General features: G+C 40.9%; 1 protein-coding gene across 2 annotated transcripts in view; it reads left to right on the top strand.

Moving 5' to 3' along the window:
• The window catches only part of LOC120536896 (protein shisa-9B-like), a 196,455-nt gene that overhangs the window by 151,329 nt on the left and 21,290 nt on the right, over positions 1-23,836 (top strand). For both annotated transcript variants that reach the window (XM_039765444.1, XM_039765443.1), the window contains exon 3: positions 15,014-15,151. In XM_039765444.1, the coding sequence (XP_039621378.1) occupies positions 15,014-15,151 (138 nt within the window). The remainder of the gene's footprint in view (positions 1-15,013; positions 15,152-23,836) is intronic.

The following is a 23,836-nucleotide window of genomic DNA, read 5'->3' as shown; positions in this document are numbered from 1 at the left end:
CATTCCAAAACTCTGGTCAAAACCCGATCTGGTCGTGACTCAAACTGATTTCCCCCATAGGATTATATAGGATTTTTAGGTACAAATATAGTTAATTATACCATAGAATGCACAGTGTAATAGTAAACTAAATGTAAAAACATTGAATAACACTGAGAAAACCTTGAACAGAGAAAACTAACATTGCAAGAGTTCACGCTACAACCTTACGAACCGCTCGCTGTAAACACTTTTTTTAATGAGTTTTAAGCACAGGGAAAAAAATGAAAATTTAAAAAATCTGTAATTTATACAAAAACTAACCATAAACAACCAAGAAAACTAACCTTGCATGAGTCGAGTTCTGGCATGAAGGAAGTGAGGAGGAAGAACTAGCCACTCGTAGAAGGATAGTTTTGCAGCAAATCGCCATGAATCTTCCTGGCTTTCTCGCATAACATCGCCTCTACAATATCCCTGCAAGTTGCTTCTCGTTCAACCACACTAGCAACAGTTTTTCCACCTCTTCCAGCACTTGAGGCCTTTGCTTGGTTAACACTGTAACTCATTTTGCAACATAGGCTGCTTTAATGGCCTCTTTCTGCTTTAGAATAGTCAATTCTTATACTCAGTGGCAAGATCAGTAACATGAACACCACGCTCATATTTTCAATAATTTCTTTCTTTAATTGATTTAAATTTTCTTCTAACCTTTCTTCTCACCAACACTACCATTCTTCACTTGCTTAGAGGCCATGGTTAATTGTAAAATTAATGCAAAAGCACACATGCAAATGGAGCACAAAGAGTTCACAGCGAATGCACAATGTACAGGGAGAAACTGGAGACATGTGGAAATCATTGGCGAGTACGAACCAGAAGGGAAACTGGCTTATTCGTCACCCAAGTGTGTGGTAGTGAACAGATGCAAAAGTTTGCCGAACTTTTTGGCTGTAACCCAATTTGTGCGTGTTCCAAGATGTTCGTGACCTGAGGTTCCACTGTACTGTGTTTTCCCCTGTATTATCGTAGTCTTTTCCCTCTACTTACCCTTTACCTGTTTTGTTCAAGGGTAAGTGTTCTCGTCAAGTTCGTTATTGGGTTGGTCTACTGTTGCAGTTTAAGATGAACACACACATACTTAGCTATGCACATACACACAGACCCTAACCACAACAGTGCCCCATGAATGACACACATACGCTGATTAATCTTTAGCACTTTAAACCACACAAGTGCTTTAGGAATAACACGTCCTGTCACTCAGCACTTCAAGAGACTTACTTATTATCGGCACAAACAACATACAATGTTTTAATGATATCTCAGACCTAAATATTGGTTTTGGTCTACAAGAATACATTTAAACAAACAAAAGCTCAGCACTCTTGACTATAGGCCATTTATCAGCCATGAATACCTTACTTTACGTATTGTTCCCTACTATTGGGTGGAGATCTCACCCTCAGCCTTAATAAACCTTGCAGCACAGAGGTAAAGGCAAACCTCCGGCTGCATCAGGTGCTCAAAGAAATCTAACTTATTACATCAGTCACTCTATAGACATTAAGACAATGCATAGAAAGTAAAAAGCAGCATGGTATTTATTACAGGAATAATAATAATACCACTGGAACAAAGAATAAGAATAAAAACATACATTTGATTCCAGTCTGTAACAGCTGGTGTAAATGTATGATACTTGTAAACGTTAGCTTTGTTTTTTTTTCAGTTTTATTCTAAAATAGTAAGAATAAAAGCAGCTCACTTCTCAAAACGGACTCGTTGGGGATCAAACGCGTGAAGTTTTGATTACCAGTAAACAGGTGATACCGTTGCTCCACCGAAGCAGTCATAGTAAATGCATGTCAATGTCGCTCCCTAACGCATGTTTTTTTCTGCAGTTATATTTCTGAATAAAAGTGCATTTGTTCTGTTATATTTGTACCTTTTGTGAAAGTGCTTCTTTGATATTTGGAATTCAGGCTTCACACATTATACACTTCATGTCTACATTTTGTCAATTATAACTAAAACATGAAAAACATTTATTTTTTAATGATGTGTTTACATAGATTGTTGTAGACACGGAACACACATGAAATGCATGTGTTCCAAATAATGATATAGTATTTATAAAAGGTGTCATTTTGCTTGACTTATCACTCTATACAACTCTAAGTAACTGACACACAGGTAAACAGACTTGAGCTGAGAAAACAGTGGGGGATGTGATAGCAGGCTGTTTGCTGCTTATCAACACATTTAAAGGACAAAAGACGCTGACGGAGAAGTGAGAAGCGATTTAAGGTGGGACAGATCTACGAGTTTTTTCAGATGCTCTGTTAATTCTAGTGTTAAACTAACTAATGAGAAGGACAAGCAGATCAGAAAGCAGTGCAGTCTGATTAAGAACTTTAGTGTCCTACTGCCGCTGAAGGTTAATTGTGGTGCAGCTGTCACTCTAGGGGATCTTCTCTTTGGGCCCAATTTGAATGGTAAGAATTTTCCTCTGAATATTAGATGTGGCTCTATACACTCGCTGAGCAAATTCTTAGGACTGTTATACTAATCCAGGGTAGGGCATCCTTTTGTGCTCAGAACGGGCTCAATTCTGCGTGACATGGATTCCAGAAGATGCTGGGAACATTTCTTTGAGATTCTGGTCCATGTTGACATGATTGCATCACTCAATTTGCGCCAATGTATCCACTGCACATTCATGCTGTGAATCCCAAAGGTGTTCTGTTGGATTCATATCAGTGACTAGGGAAGCCACAGAAGAACACTGAACTCACTGTCATGTTCATGAAACCAGTTTGAGATGACGTTTTGCTTGGTGACATATGGTGCATTATCATAAGTAGCCATTAAAAGATGGGTAAATTGTGGCCATGGAGGGATGCACATGGCATGGCCATGGCATTCAAGTGAGGACTGGTTGGTACCGACAGGCCCAAAGTGCGCCAAGAAAATATTCCCCATACCATTACAACACCACCACCAGCCTGGACTGTTGACACAAGGCAGGTTGGGTTTATGGATTCATGTTGTTGGTGCCAAATTCTGACCCGACCATTTGTCTGCCTTTAGCAGAAATTGAGATTCATCAGACCAGGCTAAGTCTTCAGTTGTCCAGTTTTGGTATACCTGTGCCTATTGTAGCCTCAGCTTTCCATTCTTGGCTGTCAAGAGTGGAACTCAATGTGGTCTTCTGCTCTTGTAGCCCATCCTCGTCAAGGTTCAATGTATTGTGCATTCTGAGATCCTTTTCTGCTCACCATTGCTGTACAGAGTTATTATCTGAGTTTCTGTAGTCTTTCTGTTAACTTAAACCAGTCAGGCCATTCTCCTCTGACTTCTCATCCTTGAGGTGTTTCCATCCACAGAACTACCACTAACTGGACATTCTTTTTTGTTTCTTGCAGTATTCTGGGTAAACTGTAGAAGCAGTTGAGCATGAAAATCCCAAGAGTTACAGAAATACTCAAACCAACCTATATGACGTCACTGAAATCACTTTGATCACATTATTTTCCATCCTAGTGTTTAATGTGAACATTATTCGAAGCTCCTGACCTGTATCAGCCTGATTTTATGCATGGCACTGCTGCCACCTGATTGGTTGATTAGATATTTTCATGAATAAGCAGGCGTATGGGTGTTCCTAATGATATGCTAAGAAAGTGAACAAGCCATCAGTTTCCACTGTCTCCCGTGATGGAGATTAACCTCAGCATTTTGTCATCTGAATGGTTGTGGCTCCGTATATCCAAATCATTTTATATGACTAACTTCTAGTGTATGGGCAGGGTGATCTCTTGTACATTTCAACATGAAACTGTGTGTGATTCTTTCATATGACTAATACGGTAGGGTGGTATTCTCTATTCATGCACCCCATCTAAAGCAGCAGCACAGTCATGCGTCTAATGGGTTCACTTATAGTGCCTACCCAACAGGCCGGCCCTCCTTTGAAGACAACTAAAACAGCAAATATGTCACAATAGCATTTTAGACAGATCCAACAAAAATGTCCTCCCACAAATTTGACTGAATAAGACAAAAAAACAAACAAATGAAATTGCAGAGGTGTCACACTGTGACTCACTCCCCTCTCTGCTGAGTAATCCATGGGGCAATGCAAAAAGAAGACCAGAAAAGCATGAAAGCAAAATTATATTTTTTAAAAATTAAGACTTTTTTTGGAGGGAGGGTGCTGTCAAAACAAGACAAAAAAAAAAAAAAATACTCCCCTGAGCCGCGCTTGTTTCTGTTAGCTGCATCCTAACTTGAAAGCTGCAACAAATCCTGTGCATGTAGAAGGTGGTGATGGTTTGGACTCCGGGGAGACAGCAGCCTCTGAGGCCTGTAGACAAATTAAGGGCCTGCCTGACTTGTTTTATTCATTCATCTCCGGAGCTAAACTTCTTATCCTGTAGGCAGCTGTTTGATACTTTATCTTGGAGGGCTCTCCACTGCACCTCTGTCACCCTGCGAGGCTCACAATGAGCTCGGATCAAATACGAATTCAACTTAAATAGAAAGCTACTCCCGTCATAAGAAAGCTTAGGCTAGTGTGGGATGGCCGTGTTGCCATTTAAGCATTGTATTCCGTTATATGTGTGTTTTATTTATTCAATGCACTTCTAATCCATCCATCCATCCATTATCCAACCCACTGTATTCTAGTTCTTTAATTTTTATTAATTTTATTACGATCAATACAAAGCAATCAAGTTTTTACAAAAAGAAAAATTGAGGTAAGAACAGATCGATCCCCACCCCTGAGAGAGAGAGTAAGGCAAACGGCGTTAAATTTAAGGCTTGTAAACATACCTAAATTAATAAATTCTCTGTGCCTTTATGAACTTATTTTAGAATATTACTGATTAGATCCTGCCATGTTTTAAAAAAAGTCTGTACGGATCCTCTAACTGAGTATTTGATTTTTTCCAATTTCAAATAATATAACACATCAGTTTCCCACTGATTTAAAAGAGGAGAGTTTGGGTTCTTCCAGTTTATCAGAATAAGTCTGCGTGCCAACAGTGTAGTAAATGCAATCACAATTTGTTTGTCTTTCTCCACTTTAAACCCCTCTGGAAGAACCCCAAACACAGCTGTTAATGGGTTAGGAGGGATTGTGAGTCCAAGGCTGTCTGAAAGGTAATTAAATTTTTTTGTCCAGAATAATGTTAATTTGGTGCAGGCCCAGAACATGTGACCTAGTGAGGCTGGGGCTTGGTTGCAACGTTCGCAGGTTGGATCTCGCCCTGGAAACATTTTGGAGAGTTTTAGTCGAGACAGATGTGCTCGATATATAATTTTGAGTTGTATAATTGTATGCTTTGCATTTGGAGCTCGAGTGAATTCTCTACATTGCTACTTTCCACTCCTTTTCTGATATATTAATTGAGAGATCTTTTTCCCAGTGTCCTCTTGGATATTTGAAAGGGAGTGATTGTAAAATTATTTTATATATTGTAGAGATGGAGTCTAAGTCCTTGAGATTGAGCAATATTTTTTCCAGCATGGATGAGGAAAATCTGGAAGGTTCTGTTTAACAAAGTTCCTGATTTGAAGATAGTGAAAGAAATGCTACACAACCCGCTGTATCCTAACTACAGGGTCATGGGGTCTGCTGGAGCCAATCCCAGCCAACACAGGGTACAAGGCAGGAAACAAACCCCAGGCAGGGTGCCAGCCCACTGGAGTGCATTTCTAATGATATTCCTTATTCATTTAACTCTTTTTAGGGCTAATTATATTTTCTTCTTTTTGTTCCAGGGCTGAATATTTTTCCCAAAAATCTCAAGTTTTCTAAAAAGCACACAAAGCAATGGTTCCACGCATAAACTAACATAAAATACTTATTTATGGCAAATGTCACTCTGTTTTATGTTCCAGGAGCCCCTACAGTATGCATGATCACATATTTATTACATACGTGTTTGTCCCATCATTCATAAGCTAAAAGTGGCTGCTAATACACAGTGTCCACCAGCAGGCCACGCCATTTGGTCAAGTCCAGTTGCTAGCTCGTCTCCCGCAGATTGATGTCTGTGTAGTCCTCCCAGGGCGAACGTTTTCATTGGCACTTCAGCTGCACGAGCATGTCCATCACTGGCCTCTGCCACCTGACTTTCATTTCCGATCTCCAGATCACTTGTGCCAAAATCGGAGTTTGATAAATCAGAGTCAGATTCAGCAATAATACGCAATAAAGAAATAATATGCACAGAGTATTTTGCTTTGCGCATTTGCTTCACTCTCTCGCCCGATGTCAATGCCATTCTAGACGTTGCTTACTCTACACTACTCACACACACACACACAGACACACACGCAGGATTTCATCGGCCAATCAATGAGTCTAACGGTCCTCCGAGCAAAGACGGTCTTCCTATAACATAATGGTGAGTTTTATCAACATTTACAGCTTTCTGTCACCCCATTCTTACCCTGATATCCATCCTCAACCCCTTGTATCGACAAAAGTCAACATCCGTCCTAAAGAGTTAATATTGTAGTAATGTACAATATTGTAGTAATGTTACTTTTTTTCAGTCTGCTTACAAATAATGTGAAAAGCACCAACTGCGATAGCCATGTCTGCCTGTCTGTCCTTCCGTCTACCCACCATGAAACAACATGGCTTCCAGTGGACTGATTTTGTTGAAACTTGGCTGTCTGTCATAAGAGCTCAATTTTCTCTCTCAAATATAGCAAGCTGTACACATTTTTATAAATTTCAAACTCTCCCACTGAAAAGCATTGGTGGATTTTCAAACTCGCCTCTCTTAAAACATTCTGTGCACTTTCAACTATGGATTAGTTTATTGTTCTCAGTTTTAACTTTACAATGGTGGCTTCAACATGTCCATCATTCCACTCCTAAGAGCAAAACAGTGAAACACGGGCAATTGTGTGCGCTAAAGCAGATACATTAGCTGCAGGACACAAACTGGAGTGGAGATGGATGGCCGAGTGTTACCATTTAAGCAGCGTATGCCGTTAGGTGTGTGTTTTATTTATTCAATGCACTTGTAATGATATTCTTTATTCATTTAGTATGGTAGTAATGTTATGTTTTTCAGTCTGTTTGCAAATAATGTGAAAAGCACCAACCGCGATAGCCATGTCTGCCTGTCTGTCCACCATGAAACAACACGGCTTCCAGTGGACTGATTTTGCTGAAACTTGGCCGTCTGTCATGAGAGCTCAATTTTCGCTCTCAAATATAGCAAGCTGTACACATTTTTTAAATTTCAAAGCGCTGGTGGATTTGCAAACTTGTCTGTCTTAAAACACTCTGTGCACTTTCGACTATGGATTAGTTTATTGATCTCAATTTTAACTTTACGACGGTGGCTTTAACAAGTCCATCATTCCACTCTTAAGAGCAAAACAGTGAAACACCCATAGTCGTGTGCGCTAAAGCAAATACATTAGCAGCAAGATACAAGCTGAAGTGGGGATGGATGGCCGAGTGTTACCATTTAAGCAGCGTATGCTGTTAGGCGTGTGTTTTATTTTTTCAATGAACTTCTAATGATATTCTTTATTCATTTAACTTTTTGAGGGCTGAATATTTTTTCCAAAAAACATAGTTTCTGAAAAGCAATATTTTTACACACAGAAATCAACATAAAATGTCTTGTTGCTGCAGGCTGTGGTTGCCAGTTTGCCAAGAATGTGCAGTAGGCTTGCTGCCAGACTGTCTTTGTGTGGCTGGGGCGGCAGTAGCAGCAGCGGTCATAGTTGCGGTGCATTGCAATCTGGTTTCTACCTCTTATTGATGTTAAGTGGCAGAACTCCCTGGCGAACATTGCCATAGGTGTGTTGTGGTATAGCGGATCCACAGCTCACGTCAAGAGGCCAATTTTAAATAAATAATCGCCACATTCGTGGCTTATTGAGGGGGCGTGGTGGTGTGTGTGGCCGAAGCGGATACTGAGGAGTTTGTGATGTGGGCGTTTCTCACCTAAGTGCACAGGTGAGAAACGGTCCGCATCAATAATTGTTCCCAGGAGCTGCTGATTGCCACAGCTGCCACATCCTCTTGATAAATAGAAGCGCAAGGCGGCTAGTGGAGGAAAAGGGAGAAGGAAGGAAAAAATACATGGGCGGCAGGAGAGCAGGAAGCAGCAAGCAACTTGGAGAGAGAGAGCCTGTGCAAGCGAGCAAGCAAGCGAGCGAAGGCTCACAGGCAGCTGGACAGTGAGCCCTAGCAGTGGTGTTTGGCCATCACCTTGGGCAGTTAGTAGTGGTCGCTCCCACTGAGCATACTGAGGAGCGGGAGTGACTGGTAGTAGGACGGCTGGCTGCGTAAGGCCGTGAAGGCAGCAAGAGTCGGGAGGCTTGGTTAGTGAATTCCCTGACGTGAGTGTCCTGGAGAGTGTGTTACCGAAGCCCGGGATCGGGAGGCCTCCAGACCAGAGGAACAGAAAGGAGATCAACTACTGGTAGGATGACTCTCCTGTTGCGGGGCCCAGATGGGAGAAGCTGGGGAGCCGCCAGGTAAAAAGACACCGAGTGTTGTGTTGTTAAGGATTGCTTCCAACAACGTTTTAACCTCGTTGTTTTCTATTGGTGACATTACCAACGGTGTCGGGTTCAGGGCTCCCGAACGCAAGATGGGAGCATGCAGCGAACCCACATCATCACACGTGTCGGCTACATGAACCTGTTCAGCACCACCACGATTAGCTGGGGAGCAGTCAGCTGAATCTGGAACCTCACATTCGTTTTCGAACACTTGTATTAAAATCAGAGTCTGATAAGTCATAGTCTAGTTCAGAGATAATAGGCAAAATGTCGTCCATGGAGTATTTTGCTTTACGCATTCGCTTTGATCTCTTGCCAGATGTCAGTGCCATTTTTGCTCTTGTTTGCACCTTGCTACTCACACAAGCGCAGGAAATCTCGGTCAAACCAATGAAGCTAACTTTCCTCCTAGCAACGAGAGTCCAACTAAAACATAACAGCAGGTTTGGTCACAGATTACAGTCGATGATTATCGTCAACTCCGCCTTTTGACAAAATTCAACATCAGCCCTGAAAGAGTTAATATGGTAGTAATGTTATTATTAGTTCACCACCATAGTGAGAGGTCTCATTATATGCTATAGAGCAGTGAAAGGCAACCTTTTTCGAGTTGCGGCGCACTAAGTCCAAACATTTTCTTTCGCGGCGCACCTGAGAGACTGCCCATAAATAAAGTTGTGACGACACAATCTATGGACAATCGCCAATAAAAACAGTTAATTTTACAAGTTTGAAAGACATTTTATTAATAAAGGAATAAAAGGATATATCTTAAATTTAATTAATGTGAACGTTGAGATTGTTTTTCAGCACATATGAGATTGATGCGAGTATAAATTTTCGAAAGACAGACGCGCATTTCCTTGTCGATCATTTGAAGTCTCTCCCATTTCTTAGACTTCATTTCCGTAAGTGTTCCGTTATCTGTTTTTCCAACATAAAATATATTTTTTAAACATTATCTTTTTAATCAACCAAAAGTTCAAAAACACTAGCAATTTTAAATATTTTACAAAAGTTTTCGCAGTGCCCCTAGAAAATTCCACCGGTTGCCCGACAATGCTATAGAGGAAGGTGATTTTCTTATGTTATAATTTATACTCTTTAAATTATTAACAGCATTATAGACCGTTTATTATTAGGTAAGGTGTTCTTTTCTGATACTTTTCATCTCAGTAGGATGGCTTGTCTAACCACATAAAACAAGAAAGAGTAGTTTTACGGACAGGATTTTTCTGCAGTCAGAAGAGCAGACAAGTTTAGCAAGGTGAAAAGGTCAGAACCTGAATGGCCCTTTTCTGGACTTTCCAAATGCGTACAACAAAAGCTTCAAACTATTTGTTATCTTTGTGCATGAACATGTGCTGATATGGTCTGTCAAAATGACACCGGGCAGAGTGAGGCTAGGGGTGTTTAAGCTTTAAAGTCAGTTTGAAGCAGGAAAGAAGAGAAGAAGAAAGAACACAGTCATGCAATAATGTGAACTTAACAGACTAAAAGTCTCTGGCACATTTTGGTGTGTTGGTCAGCATAGTCTATGACATCTCCTGAAATAACAAGGTCATATCATTGACTTGCCGCACCCATTTACCTTTTAATTTGCTTTCGCTTTTTGTCACAATAAAAGTTTATTGTCTGCTTCCTTTGCTTGCGTTTAATATTTGCTCTGTCCTACCACCAGGATTATAAATGAATAGATAGATACTTTATTAATCCCAAGGGGAAATTCGCATACTCCAGCAGCAGCATACTGATGAATAAAAAAATATATATATATAACATTATACAAAGTTTTATATATATTTATAACTTTGTATAATGTTTGCATTTACCCCTCGGGTGGAATTGAAGAGTCGCATAATGTAGGGGAGGAACAATCTCCTCAGTCTGTCAGTCTGCCTACATTAGAGCCTGCCTTCCTCACCAGTTTGTCCAGGCATGAGGCGTCCTTCTTCTTTATAATGCCCCCCCAGCACACCACCGTGTAGAAGAGGGCACTCGCCACAACCGTCTGATAGAACATCTGCAGCATCTTATTGCAGATGTTGAAGGACGCCAGCCTTCTAAGGAAGTATAGTCGGCTCTGTCCTCTCTAGCACAGACCATTAGTATTGGTAGTCCAGTCCAATTTATCATCCAGCTGCACTCCCAGGTATTTATAGGTCTGTACTCTCTGCAACATTTAACAAAGTCCTTAATTAGGTTCCTATACTCCTCCTCCTCCTGCCCACTCCTGATGCAGCCCACGATAGCAGTGTCATCAGCGAATTTTTGCACGTGGCAGGACTCTGAATCATATTGGAAGTCCGATGTATATAGGCTGAACAGGACCAGAGAAAGTACAGTCCCCTGCGGCGCTCCTGTGTTGCTGACCACAATGTCAGACCTGCAGTTCCAGAGACGCACATACTGAGGTCAGTCTGTAAGAATAAAGAGAACATGTCCTTTAATAGAGAAAGTGAAGCATAGTAGCAAGACAGTTCTGGGTGCATACAATTTGCACGTGGGATTAAATGGATCAATTTTATCTGCAGGCTCGGTCTCCTTCCAGGCCAGGTGAGTGCAGAGATAAGAGAACAAAAGTTGGGGCGGAGGACATATCTGTGGTTCTACACAACAATGTTAGGATAGGGTGTGGTATAGCGGGTCCAAAGCTCAGAAAAAGTTGCCATTTTAAATAAATAATTGAGCTGGGGAGTGGAGCAGGTGTGAGTGATCTGCTGAGAAGATGGCTCATCTCTGGGTTGGTGCGAGGTGGTCAACCATCCATGTGTTGCCTTGTTGGCATGTGCGGGCGGTCATATTGTCTCATTATCAGCCCAGGGTGATCGCACCTGCAGCTGCAACAGCTCCCCGGCATACAAAAAGGGGAGTGCAAAATCAGAAAGAAAAAAAGAGGAAAAAACACTAATATCAGAGTGGAAGTTAAAGAAGGAAGAGAGACAAGAAAGCAGGAGGCTGAAAGAGCTGGTGCGAGCGAGCGAGCTCAAGAGTGGGAGAAGGCATGCAGCTGGAAAGGAGAGAACCTTGAGGGTAGCAAATGGCGGATGCCCAGGGTCTGAAGCAACTTAGGGAGCCAGAGTGATGGTTGTTAAAAGGGACGACTCACTGTACAAGTCCAGGAAAGCAGCAGGGGTCAGTAAAGTTTGGATTGGGAGCCCCAGTGTGAGTGCTATGGCCTTTGGGGACCTGAGTCTAGGTCTGAAGAGGGAGCATTAACTGTAGCCATAGAATGGCCGGGACCTGGACCTGGACCTGTGGAATGTTAGTTGTGTCTTTTGGCAGGGAGACTTCTCTTTGTGGCCCATATGGGATAAGCAGAGGAGACCTCAGTTTTAAGAAAGATGCACTGGGTTTTTAGAAAAGGACAGTTTCCTGCCAGATGGATTTTAACCTCCATTTTCACTTTTATTGGAATATTTATTTATTATGGATTTTGCGTGTCACTTTTGAACAATAACTGTATTTGTTTATTTTAATAAAAGCAATGAGTACTGGTTTATCTACCCCTTGATTCACGTGGTGTCCTCATTTGCTGGGCTCATTCCTCAAAAATGTTATTGGCGGTGGTGGGTTCCATAGGCTACTGGTGGGACTTGGTAGCATTGGCCTGACCCGCACCGTCACATAGGGACACTGCAAAACCCTTCCACGATAAAACATATGCCAACAGTCTGCTTCTGCCACCGCCCCATTCCGTGGTTGTCTCTGCGGCTACGCAGCGTTTTACATGAATCTCAGTTACAGCAGCTCACTTCTCCTGCTTCTTGAATTTAAAGCTGTTAAGTGACGTGATGTTCTTGTTCGTAAATGTAAAGATTACAAGCAGTTTAGCTTTTGTAAAAATGTATGAAAGATGGCTCAATGACACTTAATGAGCAGTGACTAATTGTGTACTCATCATTTTCTGTTACACTAAAAACAACCTCACAGCTGCATTATCTAAAGTATATAATAATTCAATATTTCTGTAATTCTCACTGTAAAGCGGTCCAATATTCTACAATCTATCAGATGCAGCCAATCATTTTTGCCTGAAACTTTTACACAGATTCTTAAACTCCATCAGGTACTACTTTGACACAATTTATGTTTAAGAAATTTGAAGTACAGTTAGCCACAGATCCTCCTTGTATCCAACAACTATCAGAACCAGAATAAGTAATTTCCTTCGGGATTAATAAAGTATGTTAGAACTGTACAGATAGACAAAGGCACAAGTAACATGAAGAGCAAATATAAAAATAAGCCTATAAAGTAAGATAGAATATAAATATCAAAATAAACTACAATAACTCCACAGTTACTATGCTCTACATATATATTAAATATAATACAGCAGGTACTATACATCTAAGTCTCTTACCAAATCCCTAGCTTAGTAAACAGAACAGCACACTGAGCAGGAAGTGTTTCACATAATAATCTCTATACAGGTATATACAGTATACAATCCAACGTCAGTCTGTCCGCTTTTCACGAGAGAACTAATTAATGGATTTAGATTGGGTTGTTTTCTATAATTTGCTTGTGGCAGCAATTTATAAGCACAAAGCGAAGAGAGAGGCTGTGGCCCGAGTGGAGGGGAAGGCGGGCGGGCCCTCCTCACTCACATGCCGGCCTCTGTTCAAGTCGGGTCTGTATGTCTGTCCGCTTTCACGAGAGAACTACTTAACTAGTAGATCGGGTTTTTTTTTTCTATAATTTGCTTGAACATTATGGTTGATTTTATGACTTCTCTTATTGCGCTAAGTATCATAGTTTTTTGCGGCAACGATTTATAAGTGTGAAGTGAAGAGAGAGGGGGAAGGGGAGGCATAAAATTAATCAATTGGTGCTCAAATTATTTGATACTCTGTCTCAGACATACACTTCAGTAAATACTATTTTAGAACACAACGATTCAGTTCATTATCCTACAGAATTTTTAATTTCCATTAATCCTCCTGGCATGCCGCTCCACAGCATTGAAAGAAGGAGCACCGATTATCCTTTTGAGAAACCTGAACCCACCTGAACTTTCCAATGGTACCCGTCTCCAGGGCTGTAAGCTTCAGAACAACATCACAGAGGTGATAATCATCACAGGATGTGGCATTGGCGAGAGGGATTTAATCCCTCGCACTCCTCTTATCGTGATGGACATGCCCTTTCAATTCCAGAGATTACAGTTCCCAGTGAAGCTTTGCATTGCAATGTCAATTAACAACAAGGCCCAGGGACAGACACTCAAGTTGGCAGAGGTTGATCTTAGCTCACCGTGGGGGTTAGTTCCCCAAGAAATCTATATGTCCTCCACCCTGATAACAAAACCAAAAATATTGTATATTTAGATGCCCTCAGATAGGAAACCTATCAATATACATACATTCTTCTCAATCTTCTACTTCATCTTTCGGCTGCTCCTGTTAGGGGTTGCCATAGCGGATCATCTTCTTCCATATCTTTCTGTCCTCTGCATCTTGTTCTGTTACACCTGTCATACATGTCCTCTCTCACCACATCCATAAACCTCCTTTTCCTCTTCCCTGGCAGCTCTATCTTTAACATCCTTCTCCCAATATACTCAAAACCTCTCCTCTGCACATGTCTAAACCAACACAATCTCGCTTCTCTGACTTTGTCTCCGAACCATCCAACTTTAGCTGACCCTCTAATGTCCTCATTTCTAATCCTATCCATCCTTGTCACACCCAATGCAAATCTTAGTATCTTTACCTCTGCTACCTCCAGCTCTGTCTCCTGCTTTCTGGTCAGTGCCACCGTCTCCAACCCATATAACATAGCTGGTCTCACAACCGTCCTGTAGACCTTCTCTTTCACTCTTGCTGATACCCGTCTGTCACAAATCACTCCTGACACTCTTCTCCACCCATTCCACCCTGCCTGCACTCTCTTCTTCACCTCTCTTCCACAATCCCCATGCAAATTAATAAAATTTTTTTTTATTGATTTTTAAAGTTTGTCCTGTTTTATTACTACGCAGGTGGAGATGTGGGGGACAGCTAGCATTATATATAAGGGACATATTGGACATTTTGAGAAAAAAGAAAAAAGCAATGGCACTTGAATCTTTTCATCACTTAGGTTTGAATCTGCTATCTGTGAAAGCAAATTCTGCCACATGATATTATAAATATGGTATTAAAAACATATTTTGCATGCACTACTAATGCATATTATTACATTCTATTTTTACTGTTATATTTGAATAGGACTCACTGTTACAAAAATAGTAATAAAATCGCCATAACAAACGCTTTGAAGCGACTAGAAATTTTAAAAATACTCCAACTCTCAAACCAGCTAACCAAGTCTCTGCACGTTACTTCATGCCTGCATTTTCTTACTTGTTTCATTACATATCCTACCAAGGCTTGACTCTTATAGAAAAGTTCCTTCTTGAAATTTGTATTGCAGGGTACACTGTATAAACTGATTATTTTTTTGTCATAATGTGTTTTTCTTCTTAATCTTCTGACAGATCCGAATCATCTGAACAACGCCACGGTGGTTCCCTTGGGATCTCAGCTTGGACTGGCACACCCTCACAACAACTTGAGTACCACACTGTCACTTCCTGGACCTCATTACAACAAGTATGCTTCACTAAAAGCTGTTGGTAAGTGGGCCGCATTGCCTTCTCGGTTGGCTCCTTTCTGTGTTACTGATCTATAGGGTGGTCCAGATCTAATTATGCAGATCCAGATTGTCTGGATGACTTTAATTTATGCAGGGATGATTCCAGCTCGGCGTGAAGACGATTCTTCATGTCGTCAGTTCCCACACTTCTCGATGGTCTGGGATTTTATGGGTGATTTTCTACGTAATGAACTTCAGAAGTTATAGTGTAATTAAAATTGCATAATTAGATCTGGACCACCCTATACATGAATAGATGTGGCTTAAATTTTTAGCAGTGAGATGGGATGGAGACTAAAAGCAGTAAGAAAAATTGACATTTCTGAGAGATAAGGAAGAGAGAAAGAATTCTCTTATGAGAAATGAGGCGGAAATAAGAGATAAAACGGTGCCCAAGTGAGAGGAGGTAAAACATGATGAAGAGGCAGTACATAACTGTGAGGCGAAGAAGGCCGGGTGATACAGTAGGAATACAGTGTCCTGACTTGGCAAGAAAACAGATAACTCATTTCTTGAGAAAGCCAGGAGATGTGAGCAAAAGGCAAAGAAAACAAAATAAACCAAAACGACCAAAACCCAGATTAGAGGCAAAAGTAAAAGTCAAGTAACACACAAAAAGTCAAAAACCAGGAAAGACATGAAAAGTAATCACATGAGAAGTCAAAGTGAAATGAATTGGATGAGGCCCAGAGCAAAAGGCTGACCTTTTATGCCGTTTGATGATTAAGTTAAGGTCACCAACCCAGGAGACCAGGCCCCTAGAAACGTGTGACGTCACCCTGACAGTGGTACACAATATGGCTTCTCTTAAAGGTAAAGGCTACAACATATCAATACTCAGACTAAATCATGACATATAGTAAAAACCATCATCTCAGTAGGGAAGTGAAATGACATCAAGATTCAAAGCTTGGAAGGCTGGAAAATAAGGCACCATCAAAACTAGAGCCAGGGGATGCTGGTAAATGTTACAGTATCTGCTTTAGAAACGAGAAGGGATGCCAAAGTGAAATGGAACCAATACTGGATATAGGAAACTGGCAGGATAGTGACATCACTTTTAAAAATAGGAGGACTGGCAAATGAACTTATATTAGTATTAGAGATTTGGAAGGGAGGCAGGAAAGTAAAGGGTTGCTGGGCCTGCCTCATCAATGTTAGGACAAATGGGGAGTCCAATGTCTACATTGTCTTCCTACAGGGAACAAAAACACTTTTCTGTGAGTTTTTCTTGTTTCTGCATATGAAAAAAAGAAGTTGCACGGAGAAAGATCAGGGGAGTAGAAAAGGTGGCAAGAACTCCCAACCAAGACACACAAGTCAATTCAGAAATCTCTTCAATAGTTCGACAATGATCTTCGTAAATTGCATTGCAAACTTTATCAAGATTTTCGTCATTCCTAATTATAGAAGGTCGGCAAGATCTTGATTGGTCTTCAAGTGACATTTCCCCTCATTTGAAACGTGAATACCACACGTGGACCTGTGATTTACTTAAAGCAGGGGTGCCCAATGCGTCGATCGTGATCGACCGGTAGATCAGAGAGTAGTGCAGGTAGATCGCGTTGCATTCAAAAAAAAAAATTTTAAATGTCAGTCTATCATATATCATCCCTATGGCATTTGCTTGATTGACATACAGGGCGGCCAGTCTGAGATCTCTTTTCTTCTAACACACTGGTCATCCCACACGCACAATCAAAGCTACTGCAAAACTTCGGCTATCTAAGTGATCTAGTTAGCCTTCCAATTTATATCAACTAAAGAAAGGATTTAAAAAACTATTTGTTGTTTATGGGCTGGATGTGGAATTGGAAGATAATTTTTTTCTCTCACAATGTCACAATCGAAGTGCGTTTGTCTGATCTGTCAATCTATCATTGCTATTTCAAAGAAGGAAAATGTGGAAAGGCACTTTCGACCTGTTCATAAAAACTGCGAAACTGACTTCCTTCTGAAAAGCAATCAGAGAAAGGAGAGGGAACTAAAATCGCAGTTAAATCGGACAGCCATCATTTTTCACTGTATTTTCGCTGAATTCAAAAGCAAAGGCAGACACACCGAAGCATCGTTCCGGGTGAGTCACTCGATCATTAAGCAGAAGTAGTCCTTCCAAGATGGAGAGATGATAAAAGATGCCTTTGTTGAGGCAGATGGTTAGGGAGAAATTCCTGCTGAGATTTCAAGACCCCTGGCTGGAGAAAAAGGAGTTTCTCCTTGTCATTAAACATGCAGAATACAAGCAACTTAATAACGATCAATGGCCGCTAGACTTGGCGTTTTTTTTTCCGATCTGACCAACATGTTGAATGAGCTTAATTTACAGCTGCAAGGAAAAGAGAAAACCATGGCCAATATGATTAGCTCAGTTAATGCTTTCAAACGAAAAATGCAACATCTGTCCTCAAAGCTGCAGCGCCTTGATTTGGGGAACATCCCAAACCTCACGTCAGAGCTGGAGATGCAATGGCGTGTGTGCAAATTGACAGCATCTGCTACACAGAGCAGACTGAAAATTGTCTGTCAGACTTTATCTAATGGGGAAAAAAGTAACGAGTTGAGTGTTGCCAATTCATGGAGTAAGAGTAGTGTTTCTTCTTCACAAATGTACTCAAGTAAAAGTGAAAAGTATGGTGCAGTAAAACTACTCTTAGAAGTACAGTTCTTTTAAAAAGTTACTCAAGTAAATGTAACTCGTTACTACCCACCTCTGATACTCAGTATATAATATTTATATATTTATAATTTTTAATGTAGGTAGATCATTTTGACCTGGTCATTTTAAAAGTAGCTCACAAGCCATAAAAGTGTGGACACCCCTGACTTAAAGCTTCCTGTTTAGAAGCAGTTTTAAGCATCACTACAGTTTCAGCAGCTGTTTTCTCTAAGAGAAAGCAAAATTTAATACAAACTCGCTGTTTCTTATGATCACCCATCACAAAAATCGCAGAACGTCTTTAATAAGCCCCCCAAAAAAAACAACATGGAATGAATGGCATACAAACACTACAGAGCAAAACCACTTGGCAGACTTCCACAGAATACCGTTAAGTATGCTACACCGAAATTCGCAACTAAGTCGAGATTGTGCCAGGTACAGATTCTAGTTATTTTTGGGTACCCCCTTGTATAGGAGATGACAAAAACTGGTAGATAAGGTAGCAGCAAAGTTGGAAAAACTGAGAACAAGGAGGTGAGATACCATCAATGTCAGACAAAGAGGAGAACAGGAGATGAGGCGGCTTCAGTATTAAACAAAGAGGACTGAAGGATAGTGTGGCATGAGTGATGAGTAGCAGAGTTAGACAGAGGAAAATTGAGTGCCTTCAGTGATAGATTTGAGCAGACTAGGAAATAAGGTATCATAAATATTTATTAGATACAGAGAAAATAGAGAAAGTAGGTGACCCCAGTGCTAGAAATAAGGAGAACAAGGTGATTAGGTGGCATCAGCGACTTAAGAGAGACTATACTTCCACCTATTTAGGAAACTAAGAGGTTATGTAGATTTACAGATAGCTGTACAGTCACAAGAAAAAGTAAGTACAACCCATGAAATGCTTTATCTTTTTTTTTTTAAACATATATGGCCATATCGAGATTTAATCTTCAAGTTTTAAGATGCCGTCTAATTAGTTTCTTTGAGACTGTGCCAGGCTGCAGCTTTACATGTAATTATCCTACTCAGCAGGCTACCAGAAATCACCACGTAAACATATGTGGGGTTTTGAGGTTATCAGACTACTTCTGACCTGGGCAGGTCAGCATGGAACCGAGTCAACCCTTACTGATTAACAAAGTACATTCATCTCACACAGAGGTCAGGATGGCCTCAGACGCTGATTAGCAGAGGTCAGGTCGTTACAGACAGTCACCAGGGTCAGCATCCTGACTCAGTCACATCCCAGACCCCTCTTTTAAGCTTGGATTAAAACTGTAGCACTTAAGAGTTTTTTTTTTTTACCAAGTTACCTTATAAGTCATTCTTTCGCATTCTGGACCTACTGGTGTCCTGCTCCTTGTTGGTTTCTCCCCAGCACCTGATGTTGTTGAGATCAGCTCTGGCTTTCTTTGACTCTGAAAAGAATGAGCAGTTTGACATTATGGATCTTCTTTTTTCTATTAAAGGCTTAGAGAGAACTAGAAAAATTTCAAACACCATTTGGATTCAAACAGGAAGAATCCGAGGATGGGATGCTAGTCCACTGCACACAGCCCAACAGTGAAACAGTTTGGCCACCAGTCAACGTAACCTGCATTTCTGTGATGTATTAGGAAGACAGACTACTCATGGAAATCCATATGGGCACAGGGAGAATGTACACAGTCCACACAGAGACCGGCTAGGCTCAAAAGAGCTATAAGACAAACTGTCATCCAGTGGGCCATCTTTTCAGCTCTTGAGATGTGAACTGGTCACTAAATAAGATGTTAAAGAGCAGTGTACAATCGCCACCTTAACTTTCATGACCACACTCAATTCTGTTAATCAGTTAAAAAAAAAAAAAATCACACACATACAAGGGTACATTTTATGCCACGTCTTATAACAGCGGGTAGTACAAATTACTCAGAGATTGATTAATTATCCCACTGCTTTACCCTTTCCATCTTGGTACCGTCATCCTTTAAAATTACAGAGAATTATTAGAGGATCTCAGGGTGCCCTGACAGCCGCTGATGACTTAATTACTGTTTCTGGCAGCCATGTGGATCACTGTTTGAATCTGGACGCACCTCAGAAAGCAGGGTAGACAACTCATGAGGATTCAACATGCAATTTACACCCGGATTGGCCTCGGCAAACGGTTCAGGTCTGCATATGTGTCACTGTGTGTGGGGGTATTTGTTGCTGTTTTCTTCTGGAAAGAAAATAAATAGCCATGCCTTCAAATTACATTACGGCATGCCATTTGAGAATATGATGTCATTAGCTGTGACACATGCGGCTGCCACACTGCACATTCTGATGTCATTAACTGTGAAAGGCCTGCAGTCTGGTGAAGGCAATGCTCAACTACAAGCTTCTTTACCCAATCTTTGAAATTATTGTGATCAAGTGCCAAGCTGAAAAAGGTCACAGTGGGCATAAAGGGGTTGGCATGAGCTGCCTTACTGATGAAGTATCCTTCTATTGGCCAGTTTGCTTAAGAGGACACAGGTTTAGTGGCCCATCAGGATTACTGAAATGCCAGCTTAATTCCATCTAGCTTCCAAATGGCACAAGAGATTTTAATTACGGGATATATCAAAAGGCTACAGGAGGTTGGCAAGCAAGGTAGGGAACACTTAGAGAGATTTACAGTGTAGGAGAAACTGACTCCAGTTTGCTCCAGGATTTAACCCTTAAGAGTAGATAAGCATATTTTCGAGATGTGGAATGACCCAGGGCAAATGTCATCCATGCCAAGACACTGTGTGGACAGAGGGAGTGCGGAGATGAGCGGGAGGGCGTTGATGTAGGTTTTTAAAAGTATACTCAATATAATATTATTCAATAATCAGCAACCAAAAAAAAAATCTATTAATACAAAATGACCACTACTAGCATAAAATTAGTATTATTTTTACACTATGAAAGGAGAGAACTGAAAAAATCTTCACTATCTAGCTGTTGATTATTACTTAAAATATAATAATTTGTTAAAATTATATAAATAAGTAAGAACTTGAAAATTAACTGATTTATTGTATAAGAGCTACGAATGGTACACAATAGGCAAGAAGATTGGGGCCTGCCACAATTGTTTGTGCATATCTGGGACGGAAAGATCAGGGGCTTAAACTGCTGGACTCCAAGGGTATTCAGTGACTTGGATATTTTCTTATCTCCATCCCCTTACTTGTGCTTTTCAGACGCCTTTTCATGGAGCTGCCTGAATCATTCTTTTGTCTTTAACGAGTCAGTTGGACCACCATGACTGACTCATCACAGGCTGGACCTTCCAGACACAGAAGTATTTATTTATACTACAGTCAATTGAACCCCAAGATGGGTGGTCACCATTGAACTAATTCTATGACTTTTAAAACAGATTTGCTGTACCAGTCATAATTTAAGGTAGTCATAATGAACACTTATGCAATCAATTAGTTTAAAAGTTTGCAAAGATCTGATTTCACTTTTGTGGGTGGCACAGTGGCGCAGTGGGTAGTGCTGTTGCCTTGCAGTTAGGGGACCTGGGGGTTCGCTTCCCAGGTCCTCCCTGCGTGGAGTTTGCATGTTCTCCCCGTGTCTGCGTGGGCTTCCTCCCACAGTCCAAAGACATGCAGGTTAGGTGCATTGGCGATTTTGTCCCTAGTGTGTGCTTGGTGTATGGGTGTGTATGTGTGCATGCTCTCTGGTGGGCTGGCACCCTGCCCGGGGTTTGTTTCCTGCCTTGCGCCCTGTGTTGGCTCCAGCAGACCCCCGTGACCCTGTAGTTAGGATATAGCGGGTTGGATAATGGATGGATGATTTCACTTTTTCACTGATGCTTCTTTTTCAGTTGATCTAAAACACCGAATTAAATCCACTGTGATTTTAATGTTGTATAATAATAAAATATTAAAACTTCCAAGAGGGTGAATGCTTTTTATAGGTACTCTATTATTTTAATAATTTTGAGCTCATTTAGTTAATTCACTTCAGGTCAGCTTGATCTCAGGGAGTCTCAATATCAGACCATTAAGACAAATAAAATGAAAACATGTCGGCCTTCAGACTGCCTTGCCTTCCTGTTGAATTTTAAGTTGTTCTCACTAATATTCACTTCCTGGCACTGGGAAGCCCCGTGCTGTTTGTGAAATTGATGGACCTTTAGTTTTGCTGCCGCCTTATTTAGAAGCGGAAATGCTCTTCAAAGAAACCACATAACCTAGTTTTTAAAAGAAATGGAAGAAAATCAATACCAGGTTTGAAAGACCTCAAAACAAGGTGGCTTGGATCATTTATCACACAGCAAAGGTAAAGTCTGCGCTATCAAACTGGAACTCGCATATCATTTTTTTCCCTTTCTATTTTTACCAGTGTAACATTTCAACAATGTTTTAAAATCCTTCACTGGGCAGCAGGCAGACTTATTCCTTCAGGGAAATGATCACATACAAACAGAGGGAAAAGGTCACTCTGTGAATCTCGAGAATTCCAATGGATATTTTAAATGGAATTTCAGTGATAGCAAGTCACCCTAGTTAGTTCCAGGCCATATCCTAGACAGACGACATATGAAGATGCCAAGGGAGAAGAATTCTAACAGACCAGAAGGAGATTTAGGCCATTTGGTTACAATTCAGACTAGAATAAGAAAAATTAGAAGCGGTGTAGTGGGTCAGCACTAATGCCCCACAGCTAAAGAAGGCTTGGTGTTGACCCTGTCAGTGTGGAGTTTGCAAATTCTACCCATGATGATGTGGGTTATTGAGTGGGCAGTCCAATTATTCTCCCACATCCCAATATATGTGTATATTAGGGTTATTTGCTACTTTAAATTGGCCCAGTGTGGTGGCACCCCAGACAGGAGTGAATCCTGTCCTACACCTGAGGCTGCTGAGACAGGCTCTCCTATCCTTGTGACTCTGAACTGGACTGAACTGGTTTGAAACTGCACAGATGGGATATGTAAGTACTGTATAAGTGTGTTCATGAAAGTAACCTACAACGTGCAGTCAAGCCAAGCTCAAAGTGGCCCAATACCCAGAAACTGAATGTTTCAACAAACTGATTGCAAATTAGGTAGGTAGATAGATAGATAGATACTTTATTAATCCCAAGGGGAAATTCACAGAGAGTGGAGTACCCAGGACAACCCAAAGGATGAGACTATTCTCTAAGAGTTGAAGTATTCAGAAAGCAAGTAGAATATTATACAAGGGCGAGATTTGTATTTAATGGGGGCAGGAGAGATTCCACAGAAGTAGACAATTACAGTAAAACCTTGGATTGTGAGTAACTTGGTCTGCGAGTGTTTAGCTAGATGAGCTAAAATCTATATATATAAAATTCTTTTCGCGTTTGAAACGGAAATCACGTATGACCACAACAGTCAGGTTACACAGAGAAAGTGAGACAGAAGCAGATCGAGAGACAAGGCTCGCAGGCTTGCTGATCAGCGTATACGACCATCACAATTGACGGCCTCACAAGCACCCGAACAACGTGCTGAACAGAATTGAATTCGATGGATGCAGTATTCACAGGCTACCACGTCACACAGGCGTCAGGGTCTGTATATGGAGGGATTCAATTATAACATTGAAAAAGATTATTGCCTACATCCAAAAGTTACAATAGGAGAAATGTACATCATGTGTGAGTACTGCCAAGCACAGAGGGTTAAATTTCAATCACGTGGGATTTGTTATTCAGACGGCAAAGTGAAATTAACACCTTTAAGCCATCCACCTGAACTGTTGTTGTCTCTTGTTTCTGGTGCAAATCCACATTCAACTCATTTTCTACAGAACATTAGGAAATACAATTCGTGTTTTCAGATGACGTCGTTTGGCACCACGGCTGCTACCGAGGAGTCTGGCTTTATGCCGACATTTAAAATACGGGGGCAAATCTATTATAGAATTGGGTCATTAATGCCGTTGCCTCATGAGAACCACAAATTTTTCCCTTCCACTCAGTGAGCGAAGCCACTGGGTAATCTGCTAGTTTTTAATAAATTTTAACTTGATA

This window comes from Polypterus senegalus, chromosome 10 (genome assembly GCF_016835505.1).
Source record: "Polypterus senegalus isolate Bchr_013 chromosome 10, ASM1683550v1, whole genome shotgun sequence".
NCBI lineage: Eukaryota > Metazoa > Chordata > Cladistia > Polypteriformes > Polypteridae > Polypterus > Polypterus senegalus.
This window is presented reverse-complemented; position numbering and strand designations above follow the sequence as displayed.